The 18,697-nt window shown below is 39.8% G+C and overlaps 1 protein-coding gene across 9 annotated transcripts in view; it reads right to left on the bottom strand.

Moving 5' to 3' along the window:
• Window positions 1-18,697, bottom strand: part of LOC113145492 (membrane-associated guanylate kinase, WW and PDZ domain-containing protein 1-like) — a 78,368-nt gene that overhangs the window by 27,095 nt on the left and 32,576 nt on the right. For 4 of the 9 annotated variants that reach the window (XM_026332281.1, XM_026332284.1, XM_026332283.1 and 1 more), the window contains exons 3-8: window positions 7,238-7,357; window positions 3,274-3,462; window positions 1,905-2,127; window positions 1,583-1,630; window positions 1,230-1,312; window positions 680-718 (exon numbers count right to left, since the gene is read on the bottom strand). In XM_026332281.1, coding sequence (XP_026188066.1) covers window positions 680-718; window positions 1,230-1,312; window positions 1,583-1,630; window positions 1,905-2,127; window positions 3,274-3,462; window positions 7,238-7,357 — 702 coding nt within the window. The remainder of the gene's footprint in view (window positions 1-679; window positions 719-1,229; window positions 1,313-1,582; window positions 1,631-1,904; window positions 2,128-3,273; window positions 3,463-7,237; window positions 7,358-18,697) is intronic. The other 5 variants (XM_026332286.1, XM_026332287.1, XM_033325303.1 and 2 more) reach the window with 3 other exon arrangements.

Here is an 18,697-nt window from a genome sequence, read left to right as displayed (position 1 = left end):
GCCTCAATTCCTCAGTCCATGCAAATCTTACATCGGCATAACCACACTTCATGGGAACACATGAACAGATCAAGCCTATTAAAATGACACATTCCCATTAAGATGTTGGCATCCGAGTTCTCTTCCTCACTGTATTTGATTTCACCACAGACATTACCTTCTTGTGTTACTGTGGGCTTCTCCCAAGTCCAGTAAACACTTTTATAAGAGATTGGCTTTCACAATCAATAATCACAGACTGTCTGCATTTGAGCAGCCAGCAATAATAAAGGCTTACAGCCAGACATTCAAGGTCTTGTTTGAGGCTGAACTGTGGTTCCATTACAGGGCTGTTAGTACTACCAGCAAATGGGAAGAGAATCGGCAACTGTGCCATTGTCTGTGAAGCAACTCCAAGTGCATTTATCAAACTGAGCCCTCAGCACAACCCCAGCATAACACATTCCAAATGTGTCATTGTGTATCTGAGTCAAATATCTCCTGCTATTCACATTGTTAATTGTAAAGAGTAGAATATTGTTTTTGTTATATCTAATGGAAGTTAAATGGTCCAAAAATCCCCAAGGCTTTGGGTTAGAATTAGAGACAGAGCTTTGATCAGCAACATATACAGTACAACTGCAGATTTAAAAACATATTTAGATTATAACCTCACAATGATCAAAAATAACAATCTTACCTAGGTCACTCTCCAGGTCATCTGTATGTATCCCTTCTTCTCCAAAGTGAAATCAGGATGAAACAAAGAAAACAAAATGAAGAATAGAAAATGGATGGATAGCATAGGAGAGGTGGGATCAAGAGCAAATAAAGAATGAAGTGACAGTCAAGAAAAAGGCAAACAGGAAAACAGAAACCCCTTAGTCTCAAAAATTATGAACAGGATAAAGCAACGCAAAAACTGGACAATCTAGAAAAGTGCAGTCTGCCACTTTGAATTCCACCACATGATGGTGCAATTTAGCAATCTGTGCTCTGAAATCTTAAATTGTCAACGGTCATTTGTTATTCAAACAGCCATTCATTATTTGTGAATTATATGGCAAATGTTGGCCACATAACAAATCGACAAATCCCAAATCTGATCAAACATATTTTATAAATAAACTACTGTTAAATAACTAACAATCTCACCACCACTCGCTTCATATCTGAGCTACTGATTCCCAGCCACTACACAGGAGTGTGAATTTATACTTTTGTTGTGTAAATGATACATAGCAGCTTACCATCATCATCACACTCTTCCAGAGGCCTGGATGCTTTGTCTCTACACCGAGGATCCAGCCATGATGTGGTCTTTGTGTTGTGGCTGAGAGAAAACCAACAAGACAACAGAATTACTCAACACAGGCTGTCAAACTGACATACAAAAGCACAGCAGGAGTGCTTGAATGCATCAATAAAATTTATAAAGTAAACTGCGTCAGCAAGTTTACAAAGGACAGAAGGCGTCTGCTGCAAAAAGAAGTGAGAAGAACAGAGCACCGCAGGCAGGACATCAACAATAAGCAACTTGACATTTCTCTCTATTGTTAAACAAGAACATGCTGTAATTCAGTGATAGCAGAAATGAACATACAAGCCCTGAAAATACACAGCCATGTCCTGGTGGTGTGCCTTTGCCGTGCTGCAGAGAGGACAGAGAGGTGGAGGTAGTCAGGTGATCAGGATGTGATCTCCTTTAGAGATCGAGACATGCAGGGATTAACAGGAAAGCAGGTTGGCTGGGGAGGCCTAAAAGCCAAATCATGGGGGAAGACAAGGCACTGGACGAACAAAAGGGATAAGGTAAAATACAGAAAACACCAACTACTGTATGAGCTATGGTGAGAAAAGCTTATTAAGACAGTACAAAAATGAGTGTGCAGCAGATTAAACTGTTGCAGGTTGTTGATACATACTCTATGAAGTAAAGTTCTCCATTCTCTGTGTAGGCCATCTCCCAGTTCTCAGGCAGCGGTCCCAGCGGGTCTTCAGGAGAGACCTGGGGTTCTGCGAGGGTCTGCTGCCCACTCTCTGCAGTGGAGGTGGCTGCATTGTTCAGACCACAGGATGGAGCATTGTCACGTGCAGGAAATGGCCGGAGGATGCCGCCACGGCTCTCATCCTGGTCATTAGGGTTACCTGTGCACAACAAAGGAGAGGGGAAGAGACTACGCACTAAGGATCCTGGGTAACACAACGAGCACAGCACAGAACAACCACAAAAAAGAACAAACAAAACAAGCAGACATGTTCACTCTGGATACTCTTAGAACACATCATGCAAACTCCCAGCACTTCACCTCCCCCCATTCTCAGTTTGGCTCCCGCCCATTTCCAGTGTACCGAAAAGGTCTAAGGAATATGCTAATGCTTTGAGCAGTTCCTGAGACTCGTTTTGACCCCCACCCTGTTTTACCTCTCCAGCCATAAGCCTCTTTCTCTAAAGCTAGCCATCCCAACCCCCAACCCCACTCTCTCCCCAGTTCTGGCCCAGTGTCCTCACCCACTTCCGTGGGCCTTTCAGGGTTGATCAAATGCTAATTCAACACTCTGGCTGCCTGGCAGGGGGACACAGAGAGGGCATAGATTCACAGCAGAAAAAAAAAAACGCCATCTCTTACACTCACAAAGAGACTGAGCTCAAAGTAGAGAGGTAAAGATGGGAAACTGAGGATTTGACATGAAAATTTCTCACATTATCACATGTCTTCTTTTATTTATGTTATGGAATTCATCCTTATGCAGATGACAACACTGTTAAAATACGCTGAGAAAATCTGACATGTAAACGTTTCTATAAACTGAAGCAGAAATAGTCACACGTTGTGAACATACACATACAGGAGGGAATTGGATAAGCAAAAGCAAAAAAGTCCAAAAAAGAAGATAAAGGTAGGAGAGAATATGGAGCCTGTGGCATGGTGAGAAAACAATAAATCTTGTATGTGTGGCCTGCAATCCACTTCTCCCCCCACTACACCCCTCCTTACAGGCAGATGGCAGTGTTTGGAGACTCACCGAAAACCAATCAGCATCACAAAGACATGATGTAACCGCCAGACACCGTACAACAGAGCAGAGGATCACAAACATACACACATTATCTCTCTCCTTCTGTATCCCCACTCTTGGACACACATGTATACACAGACACACCTAAACAAATATCCACCAGAAAAAACACTGAGCAGATGGAGAACACTACACATGCAGAGACAAAGAAAAGGAAAGAAAAACAAACCTCAACATACAGAAGAAGTTGGAGAGGCACTACAATGTGCTCACCTGTAAAACTGTTGTTCATTTCCGTGGCCTGGTCGTCATCATCGTCGTCAGCAGGCACTACTCGGGCGTTTTGCATATCATTGTAGGACTTGGTGCGCTTTGGGGTGGACTGCTGGGAGCCCGCATCACTGAGAATCACTGTCCCAGTGACGGGCTGCCTTGGCGGCTTGGGGGTCCCATAATAGTTACCTAGGCAACAAGAAGGACATTAGCATGCCTGAGAGAGAGACGCAGGAGGTAGACGGAGAAACTGAGACATAGTGAGGAAGCTGGGGATAAAAACAGGCAGAGCAGCGGACAGAGAAATAGAAGGCAGAGGATCTATGAAACCTCCTAATCTTATGCTGAGAGGAAAAGACATAAAGCTGGATCACAATGTGACTACAAATCGTGGAAAAAAGCAGCTGGTGGAAAAGCAAAATGGTCCTAGTTTGTGTTTCATGATGCAGAGCTGTATTGTCTAGATCCTGGAAGCATACTGAGCAAACACAATGGACCAGCTCACACCACTCAGCTTACTTGAGCAGCTTGTTCTGACTGAAACTGTTGTTTACTTGTCAAAGTAAAGTTTTCTTTTGGCATTGTACCAATCATGTATTCACATATTCTTTGTAAGTACATGATGAAGAGGTGCCCTGGTGGCCTAGGGGCCATATCCATAAGCTACGTTAAAGAGGAGTGGTTGGAAATTTTGGGAAATACACCATTTTGCTGAAAGGTAAATCAAAGGTACCACTCCCATGTCTGTATGGTAAATGTAAAAGAATTAAAAAAAAAAAAAAAAAAAAAAAACAACAGCCAGTAGTAATAGTAGTAAATATATGGAAAAAACAACCCTGACTCCATCCAAATATTAAAAGAAAAATAAATCATCCCAACAGCATATCTAAAGAACAATTTTAAACTAAAATGTAATTTCTGCTTTGTTTAATCCTTATAATCCTTATAGAAAAAAAAGTTTAAAAATAACAATATTCGTCACTAATAGAGGAAAATAAGAACAATCCCAGGTTTCTTTTCAGCTCTGTAGCCAGGCTGACAAAAAGTCACAGCTCTGTTGAGCCCAGTGTTGCCTTAGCTCTCAGCAGTAATGACTTTATGAGTTTCTTTACAAATAAAATCACAACTATTAGAGATAAAATTCAGCAGATGCTTCCTATACCTGCAATAAATGAATCTTCTACTACAGTAGCTTTTGAATCATCTGTAAGACCTGTTATGTTTAGACTGCTTCTCTCCCATAGATCTCTCTGAATTTACATCAGTAGTTGCTTCATCTAAATCATCAACATGTCTCTTAGACCCCAGTCCATTGCTTGGACCAATATCCAACCTACCATTTATTTCTAAAATCCTTGAAAAAAAGCAGCTATCATAAAACTTACACAGGAATGAACTATTTGAAGATATTCAATCAGGATTTAGAGCACATCATAGTACAGAAACAGCACTGTTAAAAGTCACCAATGAGCTTCTCTTAGCCTCAGATAATGGACTTGTTTCTATACTTGTCCTCCTAGACCTCAGTGCTGCATTCAACACTATTGACTACAACATTTTATTACAGAGACTGGAGCATGTGACTGGTATCAGAGGAACAGCATTACAATGGTTCCAATCCAGATTCCAGTTTGTTCATGTCCATGATGAACCTTCCACGCGCACAAAAGTTAGTTATGGAGTTCCACAAGGTTCTGTGCTAGGACTGATTCTGTTCACCCTGTACATGCTTCCTTTAGGCAATGTCATTAGGAAGCAGTCTATTAATTACCACTGCTATGCAGATGACACTCAGGCCTGGATGACCAGTAACTTTTTACTTTTAAATTCAGAGAAAACAGAAGTTATTGTATTTGGGCCTAAAAACCTCAGAAATAGGTTTTCTAAAAATTATAGCTACTTTAGATGGCATAGCCCTGGGCTCCCGTACTATTGTGAAAAACCTTGGAGTTATTTTTGACCAGGACATGTCCTTTAACTCACACATAAAACAAATCTCTAGAACTGCCTTCTTTCATTTGCTCAACATTGCCAAAATTAGGAACATCCTGTCTAGAGGTTGACCGATCGATCGGCCGAGCCGATTAATCGGCTGTTTTGTTGCACATTTTAATTAATCGGCATTGGCCCATTTCGCTACATATTATGCCGATTTATAGGCAGGCACATCTGCCATCAGCTAAGCGTTGTTGTGGAACACGTGAGGACCCCTCTTGTGACAAGCAGGCTGTCACCACGGCACGAATACCAAAACATGTTAACAAGCCCAGCGGCTAAATTGTTATAGTAGCATGTGTTGTATGGATAAACTGTTATGAATAAAACGTTATATCGGCATCCACCAGAGAAAACCCATATCTGTCGACGTCTGATCCTGTCTCAAAATAATGAAGAAAAACTAGTCCATACATTTGTCACCTCAAGGCTAGATTACTGTAACTCATTACTATCTGGATGTCCCAGTATCTCCATGAAAAGCCTCCAGGTAATCCAGAATGCTGCAGCCAGAGTCCTGACAGGAACTAGCAAGAGAGATCATATTTCTCCTATATTAGTTTCTCTTCATTGGCTCCCTGTAAAATACAGGATAGAGGACCATCGGTGCACTGAGCTCCCCTACCCTAACCCTCCTCTCCCTTCCCTTCCCCTCTCCTCCTCTCCTCCCTCCTCACATGTATATTCCACCATTGAATGTCACTAACTTTGTGCTCTCTCTCCCCTAGTTTGTACTGTCTCCCTCTCTCTCTGTTCTCTCTCTCTCTGTACCTTCTACAGGTGTCCCTGGTCCTGGAGCTGTTTATCGCTGATGTGCAGTTACTGGTCCCACCAACCTGCAGTGTCTATTTGTTGTTTATTGTTGCTGTTCTTTTCTCTCTGCTCTATCCACTCACCCCAACCGGTCGAGGCAGATGGCCGCCCAAACTGAGCCCGGTTCTGCTGGAGGTTTTTTCTTCTGTTAAAGGGAGTTTTTCCTCTCCACTGTCACCAAGTGCTTGCTCATAAGGAATTTGTTGGGTTTTTTTGGGGGTTTTGTTTGTAAAGTGCCTTGAGATGATTTGTATTGTGATTTGGTGCTATACAAATAAATTGAATTGAATTAAATTGAATTGAAATAGGAGGAAACAGGTCTGTCCAAACACAAACAAGGCGTAGGATGTTAATTAATGAGCTGCTCCTACAATAGGTAAATTTTGTTACATTTGTACAGAGCTACATGCTAAACTAAGCTAACTGACAGGTTGTCGTAGCTTCATATGTACTGTACAGACATGCAAAGGTATTCCCCTACTACTCCTTCAACAGTTTTAATTTAGCTAGGGATGTTGAGTATGTCACCTGCACTGCATTTATATTTAGAAATAAAAGTTACATTTCATAACATAAATGTTTTTGTACAATCAAACATCCATAAAAATCCAGCTTCAGTAATGAATCAATAATCGGGGCTTCATCCTTGTCTGGATGGCCACAGGCTCCTGTGGACAGGTATTTGACATTGTCTGCATGAAAGAGAGAAGCGTGCCAACACACAGCAGAATGAGTGCCAAGCAGATTAATGTTGTAAGCAAATACACGATGTACAAATACACACCAGACCACACACACACACACACACACACACCCTCACACACACACACACACACACACACACACACACACACACACACACACACATGTTTACACACAGGTCTGTGTCAGTTTGAGACTTAGTACTGCACGACATTGTCCTAATCAGAGTGAGAGGGGCAGATGTAGAGTGACCTGCTGTCTCCTGGATGCATCTCCCTGCATCATGCACGGTCTAATCATAATCAACTGAGTGCACACTCTTACAGCACGCCTGCATGTAGGGAAAAATAAATGTTGATTGCTGCTATGCTCATTGTATCTGTGGTGAATCAGGACACCTGCGCTATCATGAGTTGCAAAGAGTGTCGGTTTTGATCATCATCAACTTCCTCACCTTCATATGTTCCTATTTCCAGTAGAGTGCCACTCTCCTCAAGTTTTAAGAAGTCCTCCACAGACAGGAAGTTGTAATCTACCCCTTGGACCTCTCCAGTTCGAGGGGGGCGGGTTGTACCTGAGGACAGGAAAAAAAAAAAAAAAAAAAACTTAGGTGGTTGCTAATAACTAGATACAATTCAAGCTCTGTGCTCACAGTCGACGGAAGGTGAAATGAGATTTTTCTTCCTGGCACAAAACGTTCAGTGTTCTCCTCTCACAACTTGCACACAGATAGCCTATCATTAATATTAAAATGTAGTCGCAGCATTCATTTAGCTTTTTCTCGATGATGACCAGGAGTAAGAAAGGGTTTCTAAAGAAGGAAGTGAGAGAGTTCTGTAATTCACTACGGTGACTGGGAGCAAAGTGACTGCTGAGTGGCTGTGAATATTATGTCAGGAAATTAAATTGAGGCTCACATCTCGAGCCATCTCTCTGCCCCATGGGAAACTGCCGGCTGTGAAGTTAGAAGATAAAATAAAGGTCACCTTTAGCAAGACACTAATCCTGATACTGTTATCAATCCATGCTGTGTCTGGAAATCACTGACATACAGTAATACTATTAGAGTAACGTAGCATAACACTCTTATTGTTCTAGTTACAACTGCAATGCTGAAGAGCTACTTACTGTATTTTGAGATGTTGTTAGGTTTTAACTGTAGTGTAATAAAGGCTTTTCAGTCTAATATGAAACAAAGCTGACTCCTTTTGTGTCATGACACCAGTGAAAACATGAAAGAGTAATTGTCAGTGAATTTTCTTACTTAATCAGTGAATATTTGACATAATTCTGATGTAATGTCACATTAGAGATGTGATTGGACTCAATTCAAATAAGCTCAAAAAGTAGACCACCATCACCACTGTCCTTGCTGGTCTAACATCCCTGGGCCCCACTGGAGTTAATGATTTGCGGCCTTTAATGTTTTACTTTGTAGTGAGAACACTTTCTAGAAGGAAGCTGACACCAGACAATGGAGACAGGGGCTATTTTGTCTTTGTCTTTGCAAAAAGGAGATGAGATGACAAGCCAGATGGTTGAAGGAGGTTGTAACCCATCTGTGATCAGGACAGGAGTGTTTACCTGCACATATACACACACACACACACACACACACACACACACACACGTACTGTATATATATATATATATATATATATATATATATATAAAGTCCACACTGCATGGGCCAGACAAGGGGTGCGTGGTTATTTGCTATCCTTAGACCTATTCTTGTTAAGCTGTTGCACACAATGTTTCCTTTCCTTTGTAATATACATTTTTATGTTGTTAAATACAACAAATAAAGGGAATGGTTTTCTTGGTGTCAAGAGTTCACCCTATAGTGCAAATGTTTCTGCATACACATGAAATGACCCTGATTTGTGATGTCCAAGGGCAAGCAGAAGTTCAGTTGAGTTTCAGATAGCCAAGCTGAAAAGTCAGAGGATCACAAAATTATTACAATTCATCCTGAGGGGGCACACAAATTTCTAGATAAAATTTCATGGCAACTCAACCAACAATTAGTGAGACAAGTGTCAAGTGAGGGGACCACCAAAGTCATTAAAATTCATAAATAACTTCACAAAATTACATCTCACTTCACAGATCTCACATCACATAGCATCATATAGACATTGTCATTCTTTTATGCATGTCACTAGCCTGCTAAAAAAGTCACACAGTTTGAGTTTTTCACTTTTCATTATCACTGTGTTATTCTAGAAAGCTCTGAAAGCTCATGTTTGAAGTAAGACTCGTTCTTGTTCAAGTGTTTACCTGTGCCTCTCCAAAATGCAAGCTCACACTCCATCCCTCAGGGTACATCCAGCCCACAAAACACCTGATAATAAGCAAGTCTTTACTGTGCACTGCTCAGCCCTACACCTGCACTACACTGCACTGCACTGCAAAGGCAACACTGATTTCCCTTACCACTACCCTTCCTGTCATTCCAAAAACGATACTCAAGATAAATTGATAAGAAGGAGGCAATTTAGTTGACAAGATACAATGCTTAGACTGTTTGCAACAAAGCATATCCCTCACACAAAGAAAAACATTATAAATCATATACCTGACCATTTACACCAGCAATCCAAGACACAAAGTGCTGTTTTGTATTCACCTCAGTGGAGTGAGATGAAATGAAAGTTAAGCTGTCTGGGAGCTTGAGTCATAGGACTGGGTGGTCCCAGAGTAGGGGATGTTTCAGAGGCTCTCTGTGCTCTAATGACGCTGTCTGCAGACCAGGGAATGGAGCTGTCATTCCAGGATATTCCCACAGTGAAGGCCTGTGATAGGATGACTAATACTTTTGTATTACAGAATATTGGAGACTGCATTAGCACAATTTTTTCTGTTACATCATCACATATAAAGCACCTATTTTGCTAAATATTTTTATCTTGTAACCCTAATTAGTGGAATTGTATTCTGACATTCTGGCTTATGTAACTTTGATCTTCTGTTTATACCTCTCTGTGATATGTTGCATAATGTAAGCACAATATTTTCAAACAGTAGGATAATATTCCACATGCATGGGAGTAATCATTCATCTGTCACAGTATTGTGACAGATTAATGATCCCAAAGCAATGAATTCCTGTTCATTGTTACTGAGTGCTAAGATACAGCTAATGTTGTATTTCTGAAATGTATAATTTTGAAGGTCTACACTAATCTTTTTGTTTTAAATGGCAAACATTTTCTAGCAACAGCTGCTTAAATGTATTTTCTCCCTTCTTCTTTGCTGTATCTGCTACCATAGCAGCTATCTGTACATCCAGATATCTAAATTCATGTACTTCACCACATTGAGACAAAGTTCATACACTAAAGCACTTTTTAATAACTGTCAAGCAAAAATGCACGCTGAAGCCCCAGAAGACAACAAGACAACACAGGCCATTGCCCAAATACTCAAATACTGAAATACATTTTTTTCCGCATTGACTTTATGACTCACGAAACACTAAGGTTATATAGGTTTAAACATATATTTTTGCCGATGCAGCTACATCTTCTGGAGTAACTTACAGGCTGTTTTTATCATGCTACTTCAGTGATTAGTTAAGTTCCATGTTTGCAGTAGTGCTTCATATATCACAATGTTTAAGCACCAAACTGAAAACACCCTAGAGGAAAACATATCTGCATTTGATGATGCTGGATTCATCCTAAACACAGTTGCTTTCTCACAGTTTCTCTGTACAAACTCTTCCATAAGATCTACAGCAGGATTACAATGACACACCAGGAGATATCAATAGTTGTAGTGTAGTGACATGAATAGGCTACATAAAATCAAACAGAGGAGTTACATCTTAGATGTGTGTAGTCAGCGCTAGTCTGTGTCTAGAAGCAGATGTTACAAGCCAGAACTGATAGAGTTGCCAGTGCAATAATATAATTTATTTAATAATATAATTTATCCACTTTCACAAATTAACAAATGACAAACAAAACCAGTAACACAAAGTCTGGAAGATAATTCCTGCTGAATATCTGAATATCTGTTGTGTGTCCATTAACAGTGAGATAAGTTCTGTCTCCTTACTATGACTGTGGATAGTCTCTATGTTTTCTGTCCAGAGGAACTAGGCGACACTCTGACTCTGACGCCCTGACTCCGGCCCTGATTAACTAACTTCCACTGACAGTTATCAGTCTTACTTTCACTGTGAGAAACCAACCTGTGCATGCACGAATGGAAAAATGTATCACATTTAGAAATATCTTCAGTTTTCATGTACACTAAAACAAGCAGAGAGTAATATTTCTTCTACAGAGACCATACAAGACAGTGTAAAATGCATCAAGTGTTTTACTTTTGAACTTTGCCATACTGGTAGAAAAACCTAGCATATGAAAGCATAGAGCTTTAGGCACAGAGGGTGGGCACAATAACAGTAACATAAAACAATATAACAACAACAAGACAAACCACTGCATAAAAATAACCAAAGCACTGAGGCAGTATCTCTGTCACTGCTAAAAATTAAATACCAGCTTCATAAACACATTTTTATTGCAGTGCTATTGCATTGGATTACATTAATAGTGTCCCCATTCCCAATTTACTTTTTTCTGTGGTTTTCCCAGTACATAAAGATGCCAGGGGGAAAAGCTTATAAAGCCAACATATTATATTTCTAAGAATAAATAAATCATTCATACCAAGGGAAAGATCTTCTGACTTATTCAACAAAACATGAATTTTCTTGGAATTATGGCAAAATTAAGATGTTTTTTGTTCTATTGGCTAATTTGGTTACAGTAAAATTGAATATATCAGGCTTGGTCCTATTTGTGCAGGCACCAGATATGCTCTTAAAAAGCCATTTTGCACGACCACATTTCAGGTTCAACATTGTCAGATGTCAGTGAGCTTGAGTCATAAAAAAGAAAGGGGGGACTTCTTGGCACTGCCTTAAGTGCTCCTAACTGTAGTATAATAAATAAAAGGATGCTGCACACTTTCTGAAGCTAATCATTTGTTCTGATAGAAGCTCAGGACTATAAAATAAAAAATGCATGAGCACCTCTGATATTTAACACCATAAGCAACTTTCAGCATATGTACAAAATGGTGCAAGCTTATCCATGTGTCCATGTCTCAGTATTTACAGTGGTATTAGTGCAGTGATTCTCTGTATTTACTGACCTTTTTAGTGCCTTCATACTACAGAAACATACTTCATGCAAAGTATCATTGAAGTGTGTATCATGCAGAAATAAGACAACAAATAATACAACAAAAGGTGGGACAGAACAAAGCTGTGGTGTTATATAACAGTTATAGGCTTAGACTGTTTTTCTGACAGCCTGCTACAGATAGAGAGGCTTCATGCACAGCCAACAGGGGAAGCTAAAATCTACACACAAGCTCCTTCCAAAGCTTCCCCAGACTGAGGCTGGCACAGGGATTTGCAGCTGAAAGTGTGTTCACTACTGTTTGAGCATTTGTCTTAAATCTGCCAAATGTTAACAGCAGTAGTACATTTTGGCAAAACCTGATGAATGGAGTTTTTTAGTTTCATCAAATATTTTTTGTACTGAAGTCTGTTGAGTAGAAACAACATCTACTGTGAGTTGAAAGTTACTGATAGGCATGAAAACAATGCACCGTGGAATGATCGCAATTCACAAATGGATCTCAATACCAGGTCAATTTAATTGAAAATTTACACTGAATTTGTTTAGATTAATGCAACGTGGTGCCATAGGAAAATCTGTTTTCTTGACTGATCTGTTACTGTCCATGACATAAGGTAAGCTACTTTAATGGTTGAACTTTTGCAAAAAATGGGAGAAAAGGTAGAGGATTAAGGAAGCAGTGTCAAATCTTAGGTCAGCTATGTGGTAGCTTTTTTGGTTTTGAGCATAAACACAAGAAATGGGTGTGCAGTTCTGGACCAAACATTGACAGTTTGCAAACTCTGCCAGTGCACTGTGGTTTACATGACATCATCAACAACTTCAATGCCTCATTTAAATTTCTTGAGGAGTCACTTATTAAACTAAACTTTACATCAGCAGTTGAATGATTCATGCTGTGTGCTGGCATGCATGTGGGCCTGGTATTAATATGGGGACTGAAACCTGTTTATACTCTCACACAGTGCACAGTGCAACTCAGCTTTCCCTGTCGGGACCAAATGCTGGTCAGAGTAAGGTTAGGCAAGTGGTGCTTATGGTTAAGGTTTGGGTGAGCCTGCAGGAAATGTTTGTAATTGAGTGTGAAGTTCACACGAGAAATAAAGACAAACATCTTTTAAACACAACCAACTTTATGTAATTAAACTCCATCTGTCTTTTTAAAACAAAGAATTATTGTGCTGTTGTCCGACACTGTTTTAGTTTAGTTTCAGCGTTTTAGTTTTCATGACACAAGTTTATATGTACTGCCCAGTAGTGTCAGACAGTAGAAATGTATGATTTTGCTATATTGTTTATAAAGAGGCCTCAATCCCTTTAATCTCTTTTGCTTTTGCAGGAAATACTGCAAGTCAATCAGCTGGAATGCATTTGCAATATGACTTTCAAAGGGAAAGGAAAAAAATCACAGCATTATGTCCACAGCTTCTCTTTGGTGCTACCTTTGACTATGCAATAAATAAATCTCATTATCTGCTCTATGTATTTTGTAGGCATCTTGTGTCCCTCCCACTCTCTTCCCCATTTGTATCTCCTTTTTCTCACTGTGCGTGCTCTGTCTCACCTATACTTCCTTCTCTCCTTTCATCGTCATCTCACACCACAAATAAGTTTCTCTATTTCTGTCTCCCTGCTTTTGAAAATATTCATATAAGTGGGTGCACACAACCAACAAGGTATGATAAGGTGTCCACCAGAAAATGGATATGTTCCTGCTCCTTTGGGGATTTTATAAACTAGGTACACAAAAACCAACTATTACCAGTTTCTCTCCACTACAATCAGCAGCAGTTCTAATCTGGATCCACAGGGAGAAGTGGGGAGAGTTTATATGGCTGCTGTGCAGGGGTCATCTGCCAAATAGTTGAAACAGCACAGAGGAGAAAGTTGGAGAGCATGAAAAAGGACGAGGATGGTACAGAGACATGACAACAGGAAAAACAATTACCTAATGGGTACATGAAATCCCTGGCACAACAAACAGCTCGCACTTTCTCCCTCTTTCTCACCTGTCATTGTCTGACAAACAACCATCACATAACTGAGAAATGACACACAGACACGAGCAAAGCACAGACCCAAACAATGTGGCACACTCTCCCGTCTCCTCACATCGCCACTTTCGTCTTGTCTGGCCATCATGTTAGCAGCATCTCGTGTGTGTGTGAGGTATTGATCTAAGCATTGCTCAAAGGGGTCCAAGCATGCTTCATCTCTGTCACGTCCTCAGCATTGTATCTATTTCTGTCAGTGTACTCTCACACAGACAGACTATTTGTTTCACCTTAGCTGAAACAAGTAGTCTGTTGATGGATTTTCATGCATTAGATGATCAAGAGAACAATTTTGCTGCATTTTGCTGATCAATTCATTTTAAGTTCTTCAATATACAAAAAACACTCAAAATTCACTGCTTCAATCTTTTTAAATCTGCTTTGTACTGTTTTAGTGCCTCATCCAATGATTTGTTTGATTGACAGTAGATCTATTGATTTTTTTTCCCTTTAATCACTTAACCACTTTTTTTTTTGCCCAACTAACAATGTAGGAAATATTTATAATTGTACAAAGATATTTACTGTACAATTACATAATAAAGAGCACTTCAGTAATCCTCACATTTGAGAAAGATGGAACCAGTGGATTTTGGAGTAACTGACTTAAAAAAAAAAAACAGTTATCACTGTTGCAAATTGATTATCTGTCAGCCAATTCATCGAACAACAAATTATTACAGCTCTAAGATTTTTTTTGACAACTTAGACTAGGAGTCTCCAACTCCAGTCTGTGAGGGCCACTGTACAGCTTGTTTTCCAACTATCCCTTCGCTACCCACTGCTGATTACCTGGATCAAGTGTATTGAGCCAATCAGAAACTGTTGGGGCAGGGATAGTTGGAAAACAAGCAGGACAGTGGACCTCGAGGACTGGAGTTGGAGACCCCTGGTTTAGACTGTTGGTCATTTAAAACAAACAATCTTGGAATATTAACTTGTTGCTTGGTTCTAATTTAATGACTGTGATGCTATATTCCTATATAATAAATAAATAAATAAATAGCTTAACCAAATAAAAAATCCTGAATAATAGACATTAAAAAAATAAGTAGACGAAATGTTAAAATACAACATAAATGCAATAACCCTGAAGTCCAAATACTGGAGAGTTGATTTCATACAGGAAGGTTTTATGTTGTACTGACCTGCAATATACCATAAAGTGTTTGGGTCTACTGTATATAAGAAGTGGAGTTGCAAACAAAGCTACCATATATCATGAGGCAACCCTTTGAGGAGTTTTGCATGTGTGGTTACTTTTCATCCCAATGTATTCTGCTCTAGATTTAGATACAGTCTGTATATGGGATGAAATTTATAGTAAACACACACATTTGCAGGTGTGAGCATCCATGCTGAGACAATCAGAGAGAAAGAGGCAAATAAAGTTGCAGATAGAGGAGAGAAGGAGTGTGTCAACACATACAGTATATAGTGTATTCAGAATGTGGACTATAAATAATGGGTTGTGGAAGTCAGTTTCTGTCCTCACTGGTAGTTCATAAAAAGCTCTGGATCAGGGGACATGTGTCCCTGAAGTGGCCTGTTTGAGTGCTCGCTATGACCCACATCCTAATACTGGGACACTCACTCACAGCTACTGTATACGCATTATAAACTGCAGGAGCATCTGAGCTGTCCTAGGTCATAAATTACCAACCCTGGAGTTACAGAGGAGGAGCATATTATCTTTCACTAGGTGCATTTAAATCATGATGCTAATCTTTATAATAAACTGGTAATCTGCACTTTCATATCGGATCATTCTGCTCTGTCATGATGATTATTGTAGCACACATAGGTCTTGGAAAATACCAAAAGGTTCAGAGGATGTATGAGAAGAACAGTAACTTCACAGGAGGAGACCAACTTAAAGTTCAGTGTGGCAACATCATCTGTCAGTGATACTCACTGAAAGGCTTCACCTCTGAGCAAGTTACTACTGGTTGCATCCTCCATGATGGCAACAGTATCCTGAGAGTCAAGTCAAAACACAAAGAAAATGACTCACTGTGTTGTCCTTCATGATTATTGAAAGTCTAAAAATCTGAAGTTGACAGATTACTAAAATGGAAGATCTCCATTTCATTGCAATTTAACTGTCAAATGACCAATAGAAACATAATTAAAACCTAATTTCCACCTGCAGCACTGCACATGCAGTAAATTGAGACCATCATCATCATCAGCTGAGTCTAGAAAAGTTTGCACTTTGCAAATATTTCTGATTCATGTTCATGTTACAGTGTATACTGAGCTAGCATACTAATGGCAAAACAGTTAGAAGCCATTTTATCTCGCTTCAGAGAAAAGCAGATTCTGAGACATGCCATCTGGCTACTGAATCTTTTACAATCCACAAGGCTCAACTTTCAAGGTTTTACCAGCCATATTTTTCATTCCTATTTCCTTTATATATTACTCCACAGCATATGGCATTTTGTTTTAAATACTGAGCTATCTTAAATCCAATGAAATAAGTACATGTTCAAAGGTATTCAGTGAATAGGGCTTTAAAAATGCCAGTCCTTTATCAAGAGGGAGAGTGTTATCTGTGGGAGCTGACTAAATATTGAACTCATGTAGCTGAGTGCTGTGAATGTTTGTATTGTTTAAAAGTGGTCCTAATCTGCCAGTGACAGCCATGTGTAACATTGTGTGCTGTAAATGAGTAGAGGGCTAAAGGATTAATAATGGGATCTGACGCTAATGAATTAGCTTTAGCCACCATAACTCTGGTGACCCCCTGACTTTTCATCTATCACCTATCTAGCATCTAATCATTTTACATTGTATGTGTTTCTATTGTGGAAGCAAACAGTCATGGTAGCTACAGGTGATATCTATCACTCCATCCTCTGCAGCAACTCTCCTGATGACCTGCTGTGACCCAAGGTTCAGTCTGGGTCACCGTTACCTGGTGGTAATATCTACAACCACATGACTTACTGATCAGTTTGACAGTTCAGATCCTCTTTACTACACCACTACCATCATAACCACAATCACATTCACACAGGTGAAAAAAAAAAAAAAAAACTGTATTAACAATAGGCTGTGAGGCTGACAGCTCTCTGGTATCATTTGATACCCTCAATCGCCTTCCTGGTGTTGATGGTCTGGGAAGCTTCCTCTCATTGTCTAACACACAGACACACACAGACACACACAGACACACACAGACACACACAGACACACACAGACACACACAGACACACACACTTGTTCAGCCAAACATCTGCTGTTTTTAAACCCTGCTAGTGTGCAAGCTTGATGGAGGAGGGGGTGGGGACACACGAGACTGAGCAACTTCCAACTGACCTGAGATTGAGATTAGACTGATAGTGAGACCATAAACTGTGAAGGAAATGGCTGTTTCTATAGAAAACTTAACGATGCCTTAACAATATACATAATAAAAAAATAGAATAGTAGGTGGTTTTCTTTATAACAAGGGTGAAACATACTGTATCATCAAATGTTATATTTTTAAAACATACCGTAATGGCCTCCTCCACAGAATTCAAAACCATAGCTACAACATAAACTAGAGCATGTTTCCAGGATAAACACACACTCAGTGTTGACGGGGAGGAGTATGCTTTGAAAACAGAGGCTGAGAGGTGGCGTGAGAAGGAATTACATGCATATCACAGAGCAGACAGCAGAGAAGATGCAGAGATAGCAAACAGTCACACAGGGAGTTAGTAGGGAACTCTCTTGGGCCTGAAAGCCAATTAGCAGAGCAGCATTGATTTAGGCGCCACTTTAAGGCCTCATCTACACAAGTAGTCCCTTAATACACTGGTCAGATGGTGAGAGCATCTCAACCACAAACTATTGGAGAGCTGGCCATTTGCATCCATTATGGTGTTAGTGGGACAAATCTTTTTAGGGATGCTTATAGGACAATTACAAAGGGTTACAACTTGTTTGGTTTATATTTATTTTAATTAAACAATGTGTTGCTCCATCTTTATGTTTCAGGGCTACAAGTCTACTACTGCTGAAATGGACAGATACTGGACCTTCTTCAGTCCTGATCAACTGACCTGAAGAGAAAGGTGAGTATTATGTCCTAAGCACCATGGCTGTGTTCAATCAGCACTTCCATCCCCCATTAAAAGGATTGCTGGGCTATAATGATTTATAAAGGGGAACAGAGAGTGAATCAATGAAGCAGAGGCCCTCAGATTAATGATTAAGCAAATAGCAGCCCTACTGGAGATCCTATCAGGGGCTGAGGTGCTGCTCAGTGTGCACCATGCTATACTAAGTTCAATTAACTACTATGGGGTTGAAGGAGCTACAGCAAAGTGCTACTATGCTTTCACTTACCTCCCATAACCAAACACAAATGTGAAACCATGCACACTTTCAAACAGCATTCAAAACTCACAAAACAGAACAAGCTCATGAAAAATTGTGCTGCAAGTACATCTGCAATGTTACAAAAAAGCATCACCATTTACCAGTTTATGCCATCATATTTCACTCTCAAAGTATAAGGTATCTAAAAGTGTAGTGTTTCAGCATCTCAGGTATCATACTGACACTAGCAACACATAATTTCAAACAGCACCCAGCCCTACATTTATGGACAGAGGAGTAGCTTTCTTTATCACAGAGCCTGTTTTATTTATTTTTTTATACAAGGGCAGCTTCCTAGCTGTGATTGTTTGGATAAAGGGA

Source organism: Mastacembelus armatus, chromosome 7, assembly GCF_900324485.2.
Source record: "Mastacembelus armatus chromosome 7, fMasArm1.2, whole genome shotgun sequence".
NCBI lineage: Eukaryota > Metazoa > Chordata > Actinopteri > Synbranchiformes > Mastacembelidae > Mastacembelus > Mastacembelus armatus.
This window is presented reverse-complemented; position numbering and strand designations above follow the sequence as displayed.